The sequence below is a fragment of the Aethalodelphis obliquidens genome, unplaced genomic scaffold, assembly GCF_003676395.1.
Source record: "Aethalodelphis obliquidens isolate GAN/ISIS:26980383/991018 unplaced genomic scaffold, ASM367639v1 scaffold31, whole genome shotgun sequence".
NCBI classification, from domain to species: Eukaryota; Metazoa; Chordata; class Mammalia; order Artiodactyla; family Delphinidae; genus Aethalodelphis; species Aethalodelphis obliquidens.
In genome coordinates, this window is record NW_020837975.1 from 13,085,872 (window position 1) to 13,103,754 (window position 17,883).

General features: G+C 58.9%; 1 protein-coding gene across 6 annotated transcripts; it reads left to right on the top strand.

Moving 5' to 3' along the window:
- The first annotated feature begins 1,754 nt into the window (after nucleotides 1-1,754).
- MDFI (MyoD family inhibitor) lies at nucleotides 1,755-17,817 on the top strand. 6 transcript variants are annotated; one of them, XM_027127200.1, is made up of 5 exons: nucleotides 1,777-1,977; nucleotides 3,825-3,911; nucleotides 10,998-11,180; nucleotides 14,237-14,461; nucleotides 16,997-17,811. In XM_027127200.1, the coding sequence occupies exons 1-5, from the start codon at nucleotides 1,902-1,904 to the stop codon at nucleotides 17,251-17,253; spliced, it is 828 nt and encodes a 275-aa protein (XP_026983001.1). In that variant the 5' UTR covers nucleotides 1,777-1,901; the 3' UTR covers nucleotides 17,254-17,811. The 6 variants fall into 6 exon arrangements, with proteins under 6 accessions (XP_026983005.1, XP_026983001.1, XP_026983000.1 ...); XM_027127199.1 differs by lacking the exon at nucleotides 3,825-3,911 and adding an exon at nucleotides 2,089-2,298 and having other exon boundaries at nucleotides 1,824-1,977; nucleotides 11,003-11,180; nucleotides 16,997-17,813; XM_027127201.1 differs by lacking the exon at nucleotides 1,777-1,977 and adding an exon at nucleotides 1,985-2,298 and having other exon boundaries at nucleotides 16,997-17,810.
- The last annotated feature ends 66 nt before the right edge of the window (nucleotides 17,818-17,883 follow it).

The following is a 17,883-nucleotide window of genomic DNA, read 5'->3' on the forward strand; positions in this document are numbered from 1 at the left end:
ACAAGGAAGGGGGCCAAGTGAATATCTAGGGGAAGCACATTCTGGGCAGAGGGAAGAGCAAGTGCAAAGGCCCTGAGGCAAGCACATGGGGCAATTTGAAAAAACAAACTCAGGGAGCAGCAAGCTGGAAGGAAATGAGTGAGGGGAGATGAAGGCGAAGGCAGGTCGAGCCCAGCTCTTGGAGCCTGAAGGCCATTGTAAGGACTTTGCATTTGACTCTGAACTGATCAGTGGGCCCCAGGAAAGCTAGGCCTGGGCTTGAATGCAGAGCCTACCTGGCGTTGAGGGGGGTGGTGAGGGGGGTGGAAGCATCTTCAGCCTCCCGCTCATTTACTCTGGGGTCCTAGCCAGGTCCTTCAGGAGAAGACAGTAATAGGCCAGGGACAACGGCGAGGTGTGTAAGGCCTAGAGTGAGTGAGGCTCAGGTGCAAAACTTAAGGGAGCATCAAAAAACTCGGTAATTACAATTACTCGGTAAACAATATTTTCCTGCAATATATCTAAAAATCAAAATTAATGCAAAAAAATCTATAATGAACAAAATGCCAATATTCTAAATAAAGACAGGATCTACCCCTGAACTTGCATGATCCCATCTCACTGGCTTCACCCTAATCCTGTCCCTGTTTCCAATAAAACTTTATTTATAAAAAGAGGCAGCTGGGGAATTCCCTGGTGGTCCAGTGGTTAGGACTCGGAGCTTTCATTGCTGAGGGCCTGGGTTCAATCCCTGGTTCCATCCTTGGTCAGGGAACTAAGATTTCACAAGTTGGGACTTCCCTGGTGGCACAGTGGTTAAGAATCCGCCTGCCAATGCAGGGGACACGGGTTCGAGCCCTGGTCCAGGAAGATCCCACACGCCGCGGAGCAACTAAGCCCGTGCACCACAACTACTGAACCTGCGCTCTAGAGCCCGCGAGCCACGACTACTGAGCCTGCGTGCCACAACTACTAAAGCCCACGTACCTAGACCCCGTGCTCCACAACAAGAGAAGACACCGCAATGAGAAGCTCGCGCACCGCAACAAAGAGTAGCCCCCGCTCACCACAACTAGAGAAAGCCCGCGCACAGCAATGAAGACCCAATGCAGCCAAAAATAAATAAATAAATTAAATTAAATTAAATTAAAAAAACAAAAACGATTTCACAAGCTGTGAGGCACAGCCAATAAATAAATAAAAATAGGCAGCTGGCTGGCAGGGCTGTAATTTGCTGATTTGGCTTTTTAAAAATATTGAATTAAAACATTTTTTCATCTTGGCACCTTCCTAAATTTTGCACCCCAGAGGAACGCCCCACTTACCTCACCCTAGTCCTGGTCCTGGATAACAATGAAACTATTAGGTTCCACACGGAGGGCCCCAATGTTCATCCCTCTTGAGGCTCAGAGAGGTAAAGGGACTTCTCCAAGGAAACACGTGGACGGTGGAGTTGGGATCTGGAACTGGAGTCCCTTGCCTGGTCATCACACCATACTGTGTTTTGCCCTAGAATGTTGATTTTAATGAGTGCTGATTTTTTAAAACATTTTATTCAAGTATGATAGTCATATAAAAAAGGGTATGTACCTTAAATGTTCAGCTTGCTGGATTTTCACAAACTGAGCACACCTGTATAACCGGTATGTGGGATTAAATGTAACTATTTTACATTTCCAACAAACCAGACATATTAATTAGTGTTGGGCCAGATTCCGAGGACTTTGGATCCCAAGCAGCTGATTTCGGACAGTAAGGCTGGGAGACTGGGCCGATCCAGAGTTTAGGGGCCCTGGATAGAGACTGAGAAGCAGGGGGGCGGCGGGGCGGGTTAGTGGTGTAGGGCTAGGGTCTGTGGTTAGGGAGGGGGCCCCACATTCAGGAGAGGACGGAGAGCGACGGTGGGGACTGCACTGGGGACCATGTCCACCACCCCGCCCCCTTACGCCCTTCCACTTCCACTCCTGGCGGCGGATGAGGCCAAGCTCGCGGACCCAGGTAAGCTGGTCAGAATGCTGCAGTCGCCAAGCCCCGCGGGCGCGTCCCAGTGACTCAGCCCTTGCCGGGAAGGGGGAGTCCTCACCGCTCCCCAGAATTTCCATGCAACAGACTGATCCGGGCTGGCTCCCGGAGTTCCAGGCCGGGCCCCGCACCAGGCTGCGCGGCCGCGGGAGCCGGACCCCTTCCTCCCGGCCCGGGGGCCCCCCACTTCCGGCCGAACCACCTGGCCTCATCGCGGGGACGCGGCCTCGGGTGGCGAAAGCCCTGGGGACCACGGCGGTCCTGGCCTCGACGGCGCCGCGAGGACCTTCGAGCGTCGTAAGTAGTGACTGCGGGGACTGGGGGACACCAAGGAGAGGCCCCGAGTCCCTAGCTCGGCCCCCGCGTCCCAGCCCCAGCTTCAAGCTCGGGCTGGAAGGCGGGACCGGGAGAACAGGCCTGGCGCCACCGTCGCCTCCCTAATTGCTCACGGCCCCTCGTGGTGGGGAGCCCATACTCGGCTCCGAGGAGTCCTTGGTCTAGCTGTCACCACAGCGGGCGGTCCCACCTGATCATCCCACGGGCCCGCCCACCCCCACCCAGCGGGCCGCAGGCTCCATGCCCTCCCCCATCCTCGGGGACCTGCTTCCTGGGCGACGCTGAGGGTCCCTGAACTCCCCTCACCCCGACTCTCTGGCCACGGCTCCTTCCTAACCCCGGCCCTGAGGAGGGACCCAGCTCACAATTCCAGATGTGTCGCCGCGCTGCCCCCGCCGGGAGGGGCTCCCTGTCTCCCCTTTCCCGAGCGCCCGTAATTTGGAAGGCCTCGGATTCCAGTCTGGAGCCAAAAGAAAGGCTGAACTCGAGAACCTCTCTTTGCCTCCAAAGTTGGGTTTCTGACCAAATTCCCACGCACGGCTGGTGGAGGTGGGGGAATTAGGGCTGCTCTAGGACACGGGATGTTAGGTGGTCACTAACCGGATTTCCCGGAGGGACAACTTCTGGTCTGTGCCCAGGCTTAGGACCCCGGGGCAGAGACCAAGGGGGTGGGCAAAGGGTGCCTGAGAAACTTGGTCACTCCCACCTTTGGGACAACGAGATTTGGGGGCCGCAAATATTCAGACAATTGGCTCGAGGTGGTTGTGGTCACCATGGTTTCTCTCTCTCTCCCTCGTTCTCTTGCTTTTTCAAAAACTTTCGCAGAGTTTAGGACAGGCGAAGGGGAACGCGCGCGGCCCCTTTTGCACGCCCCCCGGGGCGCTGGGCCTGGGAGGGGGGCGGGGATCTGGGGAGACTGGGCCCAGCTCCGAGAGCGCGGAGGAAACGCGCGGAGCCGGCTTCCTGTGGGGGCTCCAGCCGCAGCGCCCCGCGGACGGACGTGTCCCGCCCAGGCAGCGCCAAGTCCGGCGCGGGGGAAGGGACGTGGGGGGGGGGGCGCCTGGGAAGGCGAGGAGGGGGCGGGGAGAGGGTGGGCCGGGGAGGAGGGGAGGGAAGAGGAGAGGCAAGCAGGGGAGGAGCGAGGGGGCTACAGGGAAAGGAGGCAGAAGGAAGCGGGCCAGCGGCGCGCGCTGGCGCCGAAATGGGAGAAAGGAGCGAGTGAGAGGGAGGGGCGCGGAGCGAGCACAGTGGCGCCGAGTTGCCCCTGGGCTGGGGCGCTCGCGGCCGTCGTGCATGGCAGGCCCAGCGCAGTGATCCCCGCGGCGCGAGAGAGCGGCGCGCAGCTCGCACGAGTAAGTCGGTCGGGGGCCGGACTGGGAAGGGATGGGCGCACGGCTGCCGCTGGATCGCCCTCTGCCCGGCCCCCTTTTCCCCTTTCGCGCGCGCGGGGACCTTCCGCTCCGCCCGCTGAGCCCTGTTTCCCGCAGGTCCCGGGCCGATGTCCCAGGTGAGTGGCCAGTGCCCCCCTCACTGCGACGCGCCCCATGGAGCCCCCAGCGCAGCCCCCGGCCCAGGTAGGACCGGGGATGGAGAGCTAGACTGGACGAGAGCCGGGTAGGGGGTTGGGGGCGGTGGTCATTCTCCCCCCTCCTCCCTGAGAAGCGGGGAGAGGGTTCGGGTAATCTTGAGTGGAGGTGGAGGCGAGGAATCTGGGTATCGGGGACCGGGTCCAAGGAGAGTGGAGGGCTGAGGCGATGGGGGTAGGGCCCGAACGGAGGCGGTGGCCGCGCCAAGTTGGCTCCAACTCCCCACTCCCAACACCAGACACACACACACCGCAGTGTCTGTCTGTCCGTCTGGGATTTGTGTCCCAGCCTTTTCTGCCCAGTGTGTAAATATTTATGGGGGCCTCAGGCGGGGTGGGGGTGTCTGAGTCTTTCTCTCCTTCCCTTCCCCCAACCCAACCAGAGCCTAGTGCTTCCAGAAAACTTTTGTCCGACAGGACCCGGCCCCTCCCCTCCTTGCCATTTCGTCTCGCTCGTCTTCCTCCCCACCGGGGCCCGGCCAGTCCCCACCACCCCTACCCTGCAGGGACGCGCGCGCGCGCGCGCGCGCGCGCACACACACACACACACACACACACACACGTTTTATCTCCTTCTCCGCCTCTCTCTTTCTCTCTCTCCCTCTCTCTCATTCACTCACCCTAATCAAGTGCTCACCACCCGAGTGAAACACCCCTTCCCTCAACTCACAGGGTCTGTAACCTCCCTGGGATTCCTGCAGGAGCCTCCCAACCCGGGAGGGTTTGTGACTTCCTGAGGGGGTCCAAGGAGGGGGCAGAGGGGAGTCCTGGGGCTGTGGCTCTCAGTCAATCCCCTCACCATACACATGTGAGCTGAGGCTCACAATGGACCACAGGGACAGGGAGAAGTCAGGAACATCTGGGATTTGTTGCGGGGGGCTGGAGGGGTTGCATGCAGGAGTACAGGCCCAGATTTCATGCCTTTAATCCCAGCTCTAGGTTAGTCTAATCTTCTGCCTTCCTCTCACCCAGCCCCATTCGCCCTTTCTCCCCTCTTTGAGTCTCTGAATAACGGAGGTCTGGTCCTGGACCTCTGACACTAACTCCCTGCATGGCCTTGGACAAGTTCCTTCCCCTCTCTGGCCTCAGTCTCCGTATCCGCCCATGGGAGCTGGTCTGCCCGTTTGGAGAGGCCCAGGTCTACCTGGTGTGGATGCTGGCCCTTTGGAGACCCAGGGCTGTGGAGGTGCGGGGTGAGGCTGGGGGTCTCCTAGAGTGAGGACAAGTGGGAGACGTTTGGTCAGGGGCCGGCATGTACGTGAGACTAGTGTGTCTGCTGTGCATCCCACCAGCCCTCAGATTCCCCCCTCTGTGGGGACCCTGGAGTAGGGACTTCTGGGGAATAAACTCCGCCAAGAGCTGGGCTCCTGCAGCCTGGAGAGAGGGCTAGGGGCAGAGGCCTGGGAAGGCTCTTTCTCTGTCCCTCGCCCCTCCTCTCTTTCTCAGCCTCCTGCTTCTCTCCAACTCTCCCATTCTTCCCCTGCTTATCCATTTTCTCTGCTCTCGCCTCCACTCCTTCCTTCCAAGATCCTCGCCCCTGTGTGACCCATTTCGAGCCCCAGTAGGGAAAGGAGGGGCTGAATGTGCTCGGGGCAGGGGCAAGGGCCAGGGTGGGCCACTGGGAGGGTTAAGCCCTGGGCTGTAACTTGAGGCCCCCCAGTGCCCCAGCGAGCCCCCTCCCCAGCCTGGGCTGGGCCAGACAATGTGGCTTTCATAACACGAGGAGGCCTGGCTCTGCTGCCTTGGGAGAATGAGCCTGCTGCCCAGGAAGCCCAAACCGCAAGAGACCGAGCCAAAACCCCACAGACGCCTAAATCGGAGCCGAGAATCCCCCACGCTCCCTGCTGAGCGCTGACAGAACAGCACGGCTGAGGCCCTGCTGGCAAGCTAGCCAGGGAGCAAGTCAGCCCCTCCCGCAGCCACCCAAGATGCAGACAGGGGTGCAAGGGGCCCCAGGGCAGCTCTGGTCGGGGCAGGTGGCCAGGCCCGCGCACCCTTGGCTCCCCCAGTGGCCTCTTCCCCATCCAGCCCCGAATGCCCCAGGAGCCTGGCTCCCTAACCCACAGATTTCTGTCCAGCACTGTGGCGTCACGTTCCTGCTCTTGGTTCTAAATTGAATTTCCTGGGGAATTGGAGCCTTCAGACATAAAATAACACCAACTGGACCCAGCCTAACTGGCCATCTCAGGCCCTCACAAGTCCTTAGCCTGGTGACCTGTGTGTCACAAGTGTGTATCAGACGAGTCCACATTCTTGCCTTCTTGGTGCTGGGCGCCAACCCTAATTCTCACCTTCTCATTCTCTCTCCTCCTGACCTGGGGCTCCAGGCCCCAGAACTCAATCCTCAGCAACAGACACTTGCTAAGTAACTCCTGGGGGTGCAGAGACAGACTGGGGCTGCAGTCTGATTGAGGACCCACACTTCACTCCCTAGTTACAGTTCACAGCAGGGAACCCTGGATGCTGAGTTCTCAGTAAGTGGCCACTCCGAGGAGAGGCTATTGGCTCGAGGGTCAGGGAAGGCTTTCTGGAGGAAGAGGTGAAACTCCAGCTGGGTCACGAAGGATGAGCTGGATTTGGGGAGAGGGGAGAGGTAGGACGTTCTGATCAAGGGGAACAAGATAAGCTTCCCCTTGGTGGGGAAGCTTGGATGGATGGGGCAGAAGGCCCTGTGGTGGCCTGGGACCATGGAGAGGTCGGCCGGCCTGGAACATAGGATCCTGGTCCATTGAGTAGGCTGAAGATATAGACCAAGGCCTTGGATACCAGGCCAAGGATAGATTGGAATGTGGGGCTTTGGTCACTACTCTCTGAGCAGATCAGATCCTGGCCCTCTCTCTGCAGAGACGGTCGGAGCTCCAAAGGGGAAGGCTGGGTCCACTGTCCACGAAGACATGAGAGGGCTCGGCAGGAGGCACCAGGCCCTGGAGCTTGGGGATGAGGGCCCTGTGGACACTTTCCAGGCTTGGAATGAATCCTTCCCACCTGGAAGAGGTCCCCCGAACTCCTTCTCCATCCAGGAACAGCAGGCAGAGGGAGCGCACAGGGTCCGGCTGAAGTTTGAGTCTCTCTGCTTCGCTCTCGGGCTTATGGATTTAAACGTGACTTTTCCACCCTAGAACTCAGGGCATTGACCTGAACCTTATCCCGTGTTAGGGATGCGAATATGTCGAGGCACACGGGCTCTTGCCTTTCTGTGTTTCCCCCTTGGAGATGGGGACTCTTGAGAGAAGTGCAGGGCTAGGGCTTCTGCTCAGAGACGCCACCAGCGTGGCTGGCCCGCTGTGCACGTTATTTATTTTTTTTTACGTTATTATTTTTTAAAGTTTATTTAGTTAGTTAGTTTTGGCTGCACCGTGCTGCATGCAGGATCTTAGTTCCCCAATCAGGGATCGAACCCGTGTCCCCTGCAGTGGAAGCGCGGAGTCCTAACCACTGGACTGCCAGGGAATTACCCCCTGTGCACATTAGAAAAAGGTGGCTCTGGTGGGGCCCCAGCCAGGGACTCCAGCCCCACCCCCACCCGGGGCAGATGCCTTCACACACAACTTGAGTTTCTTGTCCACACAGTGGCCCTTGTCCTTTGCTGGCCTCCCGTCCTCCTGGAGTTTCTCCTCAGAGATGTTCTCCCCTCTGTGGCTGGGCAGGGGTCTCCTGGTCGCAAGAAGGAAAGCTGGGCTCTTTCTGTCTTTTGATGGTTGAGCACGTGGGCCCCGCCTCTAGTCTGGTTTTTCGGCTCCATGTGCTTGCAGGGAGAGCCATTTCTTCTCCAGCATCTTGGCGTCGGGGCCCCTGGGCAGCATGTCACCCACAGACCAGGTCCTCCTGCCACTTCTTGTTCCTTCTCTGCCTGCTCCCACATCTCTGGGCCCTCAGCACAGTTTCCCCTTCTGCCCTCAGCGCTGCTCTCCCAGTGTCTGCTGGGTCCCCTCCGCAGCCCTTCCGGCTCCAGGAGGTCTGTCCCTCAGTGTTTCCAGGTCAAGATGACTGGACTGGATTTACTTTCCCCCCTGGTTTCCTTCCAAGGTCTGATGCTCACCCCAGAATGGCAGGTTTCCTGCAGGAGGGGCCTCCTCGGGACTTTGTCTGTGCTCTCTGTAATTTCCTGTTCCCACCAGATTCAAGGTCACCAGCCCTGTAGGTGACTTAGGAGAGACTACTCAGAGAGTGGCAGGCCACATAGGGGTAGGAGGGCCCAGGTGAGGACCAGTCTCCTGACTCCTAACCAGTCTTCCTCACCTTCCTCCCTCTTCAACCCTGGGGGCCAAGAGGCTACAATCCTGGCTCCTGCCACTGCAGGACTGACAGTGTCACCTCTGTGTGCCCTGGTGACCTCAGGAGAAAGCCTGGGAAGTGACCACAAGGCCCACCGTGCCTCAGTGATCATTCTAGTCTCCCCTCGTTCATGCCGTAGCTGTTCACACTGGGCTCTTGGCTTCTGCTGGTTTTCTCGAAAGGTCCTCTTCCCCTTCTTTGCTGACTGATTGATTATTTAATACCCAGCGTAGGCATTGCCTTCTCCAAGCAGCCTCCTAGACACACACACACACACACACACACACACACACACACACCCCTGGGGTAAGTGCCCACCTTCTGTGCTCCCACAGTTCTTAGATGCCCCTGCTGTAACTCTTGCCCTGCGGTGTATGCGACCGACCCCAACCCCGACAGAGAACTCCTGGGGGAGTGACCAGGTTTTCTCATTTTGGTCCACCCAGTGCTTGACGTATTGGGAGGTGCATCGTAGCTGTTACACCAAACGGCACAGGAAGGAAGGAGGAAAGGAAGGAAGGGAGAGGAGGGAGGGCAGGCAGGGGGATGGGCAGGTGGAAGGGTATGTGAGTGGCCCCCTGCATGCCACGCTCTGCTGAGCGTTTCATTTACTCTTTGAAACCCTGAGGGACGAGCATGGTGAGCCCCCTTTCACACAAGGTGACCCAGTTCCTGGTAACTCGCCCAAGCTGGTATCTGGTAAAAACCAGGGCTTGGGTCTTCCAGCTGCTGGCTCAGGGAGAGTCAGCACTCCGCTTCAGGGCTTTGGCAAGACCTCTAGCCTCTAGGGCCAGAGGCTGGAGCTGGGCAGCCCCCTCCCTTTCTGGGAATTAGGACTCAAGCCGTGAGCCTCCCTCTCCAGGCCAGGTTGGTCGTGACCCTCCACTGTCCTGTCCCGTCTGTGCTGCTGTAGACCAGGCTCTGGGCTGGGAGAGGCGCCATGGAGCAGGTGGCCTGGATCCCCCTTGGGGGTCATCTCTGCTTCCCTGCTCCCCCTTGTCCGAGCCCTGCGATCCTCCCAAAGCCATTTGACCTCTCATTAACACACAGAGCTCTCAGTAGGCCCAAGGAATGGATGGGGCTGGAGGGACCTGCCCCCTGCCTCCCTGGGCACCAGGAGGGGTTCCCAGCACAGAACTGCCACCGTTCCGGAGTGGTGGGAGCCCCAGCCCTCCCTGCACCCTGTCCCAGCTCCCAGCTCCAGGCAGGGTCAATGGTTTCCCTAGGCAGGTGGGAGCATGCCGGCTGCTCTCTGTACCACCCACGTGGGGTCCCTGGGGCCTCGGTCCCCCTGGCTGTGGGGGACCAGGGTCTTTGGAACGAGGATTGTTCAGGGGTCTCTGAGCCCCTGGATCGTCCCCTCCCCTCAGGATGCTCCCATCCCCCAGACCTACTTGCCCAGCCTGCATTGGTCCCTCTAATGGTCTCCTTCCCTACCCCTCCGCCCCCATTTGGAGACGGCTCAGGGAAGGAACCCCTGTGTAAGGCCCTCTGCTCTGATTCGTTCTGTTACTGTTTCCAAGACCAGCTCTCGTCTCTCTCTGTCGCTGTGGGCGTGTTTCGTGATTTCTGTGTGTGGTGTGTACGGGTGGGCGCTGACCTGTTACTCTCTGGGTTTCATCACCCTTTCTCTTCATCTTTCTCTGTGGCTTCCTGTGTCACTCTCCTCTCCCTGGGCCCTTTGGTCTCTGTGTCTCTCTGAGTCTCTCATTTCTGTCTCCCCTGCTCCCAGTGTGGCTTGGGGGAGGGGCACCCTCTTGAGGCCCCTGTCATTCCCACTGCACGACCTGGGGGCTGATGGGAGGCCCAGGCTGCACCCTGTCATTGCCCAGCCTGGCCCCTGGCCCCATGACCCTGGGCTTCACCTTCCCTGCCCACCCTCAGGCCTTCCCACGCCCAGTCACCTTTCTGCCACCCTGCCCCACCTCTCAGCCCCCAGAACTTTCCTCCCCTGGGCCCAGGGGCCCCTAGTCCTGCTGCTCAGGAGCCGTAGGTGGCTCCATTTCTGCCTTCCGCCCACCCTGCACAGAGGGGCCGAGCCATTCACTGTAATTACATGTGGCTGCCGTAGGCCTCTTCCAGCCCTCTTGGGCCGTCTCCCCGTCTCTCTTCCTGCCCGGAGCCCCTCCGCCTCACCCCCCAGGGTTCTCTGACTCTTTCTCTTGCTATCATCCTCTTTCTCGGCCCCAGTTGCTCACTGTCTGTCTCCCTCTTGCTCTGTCTGCACCCCACTCCCTCTCCATCGCCTCTGCCTCTGATCTCACCTTTATCTTTCTCTCCATCGCTGACTTTCGCTCAATTACTGAGTCTCCTGCCTGTCCCGGGCTGTCTGTCACTGGGCGTCTGGGGCGCCCTCCTCCACGCCCAGTCTCCCACGTTCTGATGCACTGTCTGTCTTTGCTTCTACCTTCCACTGTGCCTTCGATTCTTTCTCTCTCCATGTCACTCTGGATGCCTGTCCCTGTCTCCCCATCACTGCCTGTCTCTTCTCTCCTGCACTGTGTTTCTGCCTCCCCCCACTTCCCTTATACCATGCATCTCGGGCCCCACTCCCTGACGGTGCACACACACACACACACACACATGCACACGTACACACCCTTGGTTGTTCACGGGCTGTGGTTTGGGAACTTTCTATTCTAGACTCTGGCACTGTTGCCAGATAGGGTAAGGGCTGTGTAACTGGTACTGAGTCCGAGAATGAGGGCTCACGGCATTCTGGGCCATGGGAAGGGGACCAGGGCTGGGCAAACAGGAGGGCACCAGGAAAATGTCCTTCAGTCGTCTGCTTTTTCCCTAGCTCAGACCCTATCCCTCCTGCCTGGGCTGGAGGTAGTGACAGGATCCGCTCAACCTGCGGAGTCAGCGCTAGAGGAGGGCTCCCTGGAGGAGGCGGCACCCTTGATGCCCCAAAGCAATGGCCCTGGGGCCTCCCAGGCCCTGGACAGCACTGACCTCGACATCCCCACAGAAGCTGTGACACGTGAGTCCTAGGGGTCAGGGGATTGGGATGGCAACATGTAGGGGTTGCTCTAGGGAATCCAATGCAGATGGGCTGGCAGAAATGCCGTGGGTGCCTGTGGGAGCCTAGCGGTGGGCCAGGACCTTGAGGTGTGGGCAGTGGAAAGGTGTAGGACGTTGCCCTTTCTGTCTAGGAAGAAGACCTCCACATACAAAATGATTCGGATAAATTAGTTCAAAATGAGTGTGGACAGGCTCCAGGCAATGTGGTTCAGGACAAGAGAGCGTGAGGCCAGGGCCAGGGAGCCAGAGCCTGAGGCAGCCCAGCCTTCAGCGTGTCAAGAGCAAACCGGCAGGAGAGACACCCGCAGTTGCTCTCTGCAGAAAGGAGCAAAACTCAGCTCTATTCCCAGGTTTAGCTCAGTGTCTCCAAGGAAGTCCTGGAGGGGGAGAATTCGCCACTGTCACCCTCAGAAGCAGGGGAAGGGACACCCAGAATCATTTTGTGATTACCAGTAAGATCTGCAAGATCTACGGACGCATCGGCACTTCCCAACTTTCTTTCCCTGCGTGATCTCACGCACTTTCCAAATTGGCCTGTATTGAGGCAGCAGGATAGCCCTTGCCGAGCGCATTTTACAGATGAGGAAACTGAGGCACAGAGACCCACTCTCCCTGAACACAGGCTGCGGAGCTCAGGTCTCCTGGCCCAGTGCTCTTTCCTACGCCTGCCTGCCCAGCTGGCATGGCCGAGGGTGGAGCCGCCTTCAGCCAGGGCATCTGGGGTAAGTCAGGGTTACTAAATCCTGCTAGTGCACTGCCCTCCAGACACACCCACCAGCAGAACTGAGAGAAAGAGGTGAATGCCGTGGTCACGGAGGAGGGGGCCTGGATGGGAGTTGGACAGACACCCCTGTGTCTATGGGCCCTGAGTGTTTGCTTTGTGACTCAGCCACCACGACCACTGCCACGGCCATGGCCACAGGCGAGCTCTGTGTCTGCCCCAACTTCCTGGGCCCTTAGCTCACCACACGCTCCCGCCCTCTGGTCACTGTGCCCATGTTTAGGCAGCAGGGCAGGGGGCACCGAAGCTGGTCAAGGACTCAGCCCAGTCACTCACCATGGGGCCAGGAGGTGGGGGCAGGATGATTCAGGCCTGGCCACTTCCCCTGGCCTTACCCCTGTTTACCCAGATGCAGGTCAGCCACTGCTCAGGGCCAGAGGCTCCCAGCACGGTCCTCCCCAGAGCCCTGTCTCCCATTGTATCCCTGACTCCCCAGCTTGTCCTCAGCTCCTTTCTCCCAATCTCCATCCCCTCCCCGCTCCATTTCCTAGCTGTGGAACCTCTGGCAAGTTTTACCCTTTCTGGGCCTCAGTTTTTTCATTTGCAAAATGGGCTAGTAATAGTAGGTCTGTATGATGCTTAAGGAAGTTACTACTGGGAATTGCTGGTGGTCCAGTGGTTAGGACCCAGCACTTTCACTGCCATTGCCCAGGTTCAATCCCTGGTCAGGGAACTAAGATCCCGCAAGCCACTCGGTGTGGCCAAAAAAAAAAAAAGCACATAAGGAAGTAGTTACTCCACTTAGAGCTCTTAACACTGTGTGTCTGGCACCTAGTCACAGCTCAAACCATGTCAGCTACTAGTTATAAGAGTAGTGATGGCTGTGATAGTAGCAGCTTATTCCTCAGTCCCTTGCCTCCCAACCTCTGCCCGGCTCCTTGCCTCTCTGCTCTCGGAGTCCCAGCTTTTAGCCTCCAGGCTGGTCCCACCTCTGACCCTTCGCTGTGTGACCTTGGACAAGTTACTGTACTTCCCTGGGACTCGATTTCCTCATCTGTAAAAGGAGGATACTGCCCTCTAGAGACACTGAGAACAATTTGCATGCCAAATGCTCCGAACAGTGCCCGGCGTGCACTGCGTGCCCAGCAGTGTGCTCCCACCGTTACTAAACGGCCCAGCCCCCTCAGTTAGGGGCAGCGCTGAGGCCCCCTTCCGCTCCCCTCAGCCTCCAGCTCCTGCCCCAGACACCCACTCCTGCCACAATCCAAACCCAGAGACTTGGCCCAGAGGGAGCTGGGGATCTAGACCACAGGGCCTGAGAGATGTAAGTGCCCCACGTTCACGTTTACTGAGGGTCCTCAGGGCCAGAGGGTCCCGCCCAGGAGTCAGGGGCCCTGAGCAGAGGGATCCTCGAACTCTTGTGACCCCTTCTGAGACTTCTCCACACACACACACACACACACCCCTGCCCTCATCTCTTGAGAACAGAACCATGCCATCCAGGTGGGCAAACCTGAGGGAAGAAACGGGGTGTTTGGGGGGATCTCCAGGGCCAGCCTCCCCACAGCCCACTGATAAAGCTGTTTTGTTTCCTCAGCCTGGGATGGGGACCCAGGGTTCCCAGCTTCTGGGGTCTCCCTGCTTGGCCTCCCTTTTCCCTTCTCCCCCTCCTCAGACCCAAGGGGCCCCTCAGCAAGCCCTTTCTGCAGGTGCCCCACAGAGGCTGGATGGGGCGGGGAGCTGGAGGTGGAAGGAGCGGGAGATAGGGGGCTGCTCTGAGGAGCCCCTGATTCCAGGGCCAGGGCATTCATCTCCAAACAGATGTTTCCAATCAATCACCTGGCACACGAAGGGCAAAAGCAGCAGGGGGCTTGGCAGGGGCCGAGGTGACGCTTAACTGCTTCCCTGCTGCCCCTCCACCCCCAACTGCCACTGCTCTCGCCAAAATCCCAGGACCCCAAGAGCAGGAGAGTGGATTTCACGTCGGGTAAGAAGGTGGGATCCAGGGCCCTGAACCTCTCCCTTTGCCTTGCACCTCTGTCTTTTCTGGAATGAGCATGGACCTGGGAGTCAGGAGCCAGGCTCGACTCTGTGGCTGTTTCATGATGTGCCACTGGGCAAGTCAGTTTCCCTGGGCCTCAGTTTCCCCATCTGCAAAATACAGATCAGCTAGATGACCTGTGATATATCTAGGAACAAAGCAGGCAGGATTCAAGCAGAGCCCCGGGAGGCTGTGCGGGGACCCCCCCACCAGCTCCCACTTCCCCCATTGCCCTTTCTCATCATCTTCCTAGGCCAGCCTCAGGGGAACCCCTTGGGCTGCACCCCACTAGTGGCGAATGGCTCTGGCCACCCCTCGGAGCTGGGCGGCACCAGGCGGACAGGGAACGGTGCCCTGGGTGGCCCCAAGGCCCACCGGAAGTTGCAGACACACCCATCTCTAGCCAGCCAAGGCAGCAAGAAAAGCAAGGGCAGCACCAAGTCTGCTGCCTCCCAGATCCCTCTCCAGGCGCAGGAAGGTAAGCACCCCATCTCGCCTCCCTCTGGGAGAAGCCTCCAAAGCTGGCTTCCTCGAAGTCTGATGCAGGGGCCAGCGGCAGCATCTTTGCAAGGTTGCCGGTTAGAAGTGCAGCATCTCAGCCTCACGCCAGGTCCACCAGATCTGAACCTCTGGGTGGGGCCCGGGAGTCTGGGTTTTAACAAGCCCTCCAGGGAGTCTGATGCAAGACTCTTAAATCAGAGAACCTTGCAGAGGACACATGTTGGGTAAGGTAAGGCACGTGTGAGTTCTCAAGGCCAACCGCTTCTCATTCCCTACTCTCCCAGAGTTGCTCTAACAAGAAATGGAGCCATCTGGGCTCGTCCAGCTTAAGCCATCTCATTTCTGGAAACAGAAATTTTCCTTGAGGAATGGACCATCTGTTGAGTGAGAGCACAGCACTTAGCGTAATAAAATGACGCACCATCAGATGCTTAATTGGGGGCGGGATGGGGGCTGCAAGGTTCAGTGGGAGGTCAGAGCACCCAGATATACCAGCCATTGTTCCTGCCACACAGAGGTCCTCTGAGGGACTGACCTGGGCAGCCAGGTCCCCCTCCCCACCAGGCATCAGTTCGGCAGGGGTGACGGCTACCTGTAGCCCAGGGATGCTTGACCTTCACCCCAGAACTTTTAAGTAATTTCTGCCGATGCTGGGGGACTCTGGCTGGTCCTCTGCAAACAGGATTCAGTGTACACATTTGCACACAATGTGTTCATGACTTTCATCCCCCAGAGCACATTCTGCCCAGCAGGCTTGTTTATGAAGGGGGTATTCATGCATCTGAAGTGAACTGGGCATCTGCTGTGAGCCAGGCACTGTGCTGTGTGCTGGGTACCCAGGCCATGGCCTCATAAAGCTCTCATCAGAGAGAACCAAACAGGTCATCACTCTGTGATGTGATACAAGATAAATGATGAGTGATGACGTGAACTCAGGGGGACACCCACACCAGCCCAGAAAGCTGGGGAAGGCTCTGCAGGTGTCTGAGCAAGCCTTAAAGGATCCATAGGGGCATCTAGCCGGGGTGCCTTAGCACAGAGCTGAGAGCTGGCTAGTGTGGCTAGATTATGAAGTTCCAGGTGAGGAATGGTGGGAGGTGAGACTCCAAGCAGACCGGGACTCCCGCGGTGGAGGGTACATACTAAGGTGGATAGTGGGTCTAGACTTCATCTGGAAGACAGTAGGGAGCTTCGAAGGGTTTTAAGCAAGGTGGTGACCTCATCAGATTTGCACCTGAAGAGAACTTCCTTATCCAGTTTGCCGATAGATGGCAGGGGTTCCAGCTGTGCGAGCCCCCATTCCCTGTACACAGGACTGGGTGGGGGCGTCAGAGCCTGCATAGTGATGTGAGACGCCCACAGGACCAGTAGCCTCGAGCCAGGGGCCCGCCTGGTCAGGGGAACTGGACACTGCCCATGGCCCGACCCCTGCCAGCCCAGCATCTTGGCAGCACGCCAGCGGTTCAGAACACCGGCTGCTGAGCCAGCACCACCGCGTACCAGCTGGGTGCCCAAGGCAGGATCGTGTGTTAATTCGCTTCCTGTGTATTTACTCAGCACCCACGATGTGCCAGGCACCGGTCTAGGGACCGTAACAGCCAAAGGCGCCGGCCCCTGCGGTGCTTGCCCTGTAGTAGGCGGGGAGAGCTGTGTAAGCCGCGGGAGGTGCTAAGTCCTGGGCGGGGAGGCAGAGCAGGCGCCGGCAAGGGGGTGGGGCTGGGGCCCGGCAGTATTGAAGAGGGTGCTCCCGGAAAGCCTCCCCGAGAGGGGACATTTGGGCAAAGACGGAGGGGACAGAATGAGCAGAGCACGTATCTGGGGCTGGAGCACCGGGGGGACAGGGGGCAGTGCCTGCATGACCAGGAGTAGCCAGTGCGGCCACAGCAGAGGGGTCTGGGGAGGGGCCGTCGGGGCTACTGGGAGCGCTTGGGCTTTTCCTCCTGTTGAGGCGGAAGCCACTAGAGGGTTCTGAGGGCAGGAGGGGTGGAATGCAACAGAGGTTTTTCAAGGGTCCTTCCAGCCTCCATGGGCGGAGTAGGTGCGTGCGGGCCGGCAGCAGTAGTCAAAGGCAGGGAGTGGGGAGACCAGCGAGGATGCAGTTGCTGTCACCAGGCAAGAGCTGAGCAGAGTGGTAGGATTCTGGAGAGATTTTGAAGTGACTTCTCTGTGCCTCAGTTTCTTGATCTGTAGAGAGGGGCTAATACAGCCCCACCTCAAGGAGTTGTTGCAAGTTTAAATGAGTTTAATTCGTGCACACTTAGAACAGTGCCTGGAACACGTCATCCCTCCGAGTTCGTTAAATAAATGACTGAGGGTGGTCAAAGCAGGGACTCGGGATCCAGGCTGCCGGGGCTCAGACCCTCACTCCACGTAACTCTCCGTGTCTCGGGGTCACCTGGATGGTGGGTCCCCGTTTCACGGAGCCGGGGGAGGGCTGCACGAGCGTTATCTCTGCATTCAGTGAGCCTGCCGCCCGCGGCTGGTCCCCGGCCCCTGGCCATCTCGCCTGCAGACTGCTGCGTCCACTGCATCCTGTCCTGCCTGTTCTGCGAGTTCCTGACGCTGTGCAACATCGTCCTGGACTGCGCCACGTGCGGCTCCTGCAGCTCCGAGGACTCGTGCCTCTGCTGCTGCTGCTGCGGCTCCGGCGAGTGCGCCGACTGCGACCTGCCCTGCGACCTGGACTGCGGCATCCTGGACGCCTGCTGTGAGTCGGCCGACTGCCTGGAGATCTGCATGGAGTGCTGTGGGCTTTGCTTCTCCTCCTGACCCGCGGTGCCCCCGGCTGTCACACGAGGCTGGACCGCCCCCTCCCCCGGGCCTCTCCCACCCTCCCCGAGCCCTCTCGGAACCCCAGCCCGGTGAGAGGGCGGTGCTGGTCCTCCTTGCTGGTTTCCCTGGACAACAGCACCTAAGACCTGGGGGGAGGGGGGACCGTTCCTGGCTCAGCTGCCAGGGCTGCAGAACACTGTGAAAGTTGGGGGAGGGGGCCGGGACATGGGGGAGGCTGGGGTGCTGGGGCTGTGCGCTTTTCTACCTCTCACTGCCCCTGTGCCTGCCTCCCCCCTCCCCTGCCCCCAGGCTTAGAGGACAACAAAATGTGAAAAGAGACACCCCACCTGACCTCAGCTAAGCCCCTCCCCGGTCTCCCCTCCTGTGGGGCCTGACCCATACAGTGACCCCAGAGGGCAGGGCTGGGCTTGGGCCCAGGGTGGGGTGGGAGGGGGGAAAGGTATAGAAAAGACTGAAAGGGGAGAGGGAGGGAATGGAGGGAAGGTCTGTTCTATTTGTTGCTGTAAATAAAGATATGGGTCCATCTCACATTTCCTCAGGACTCATGAGTGATGGCCATGGACCACGACTCTGAAAACCAAACACTCCCACAACCCCCTACAAAGT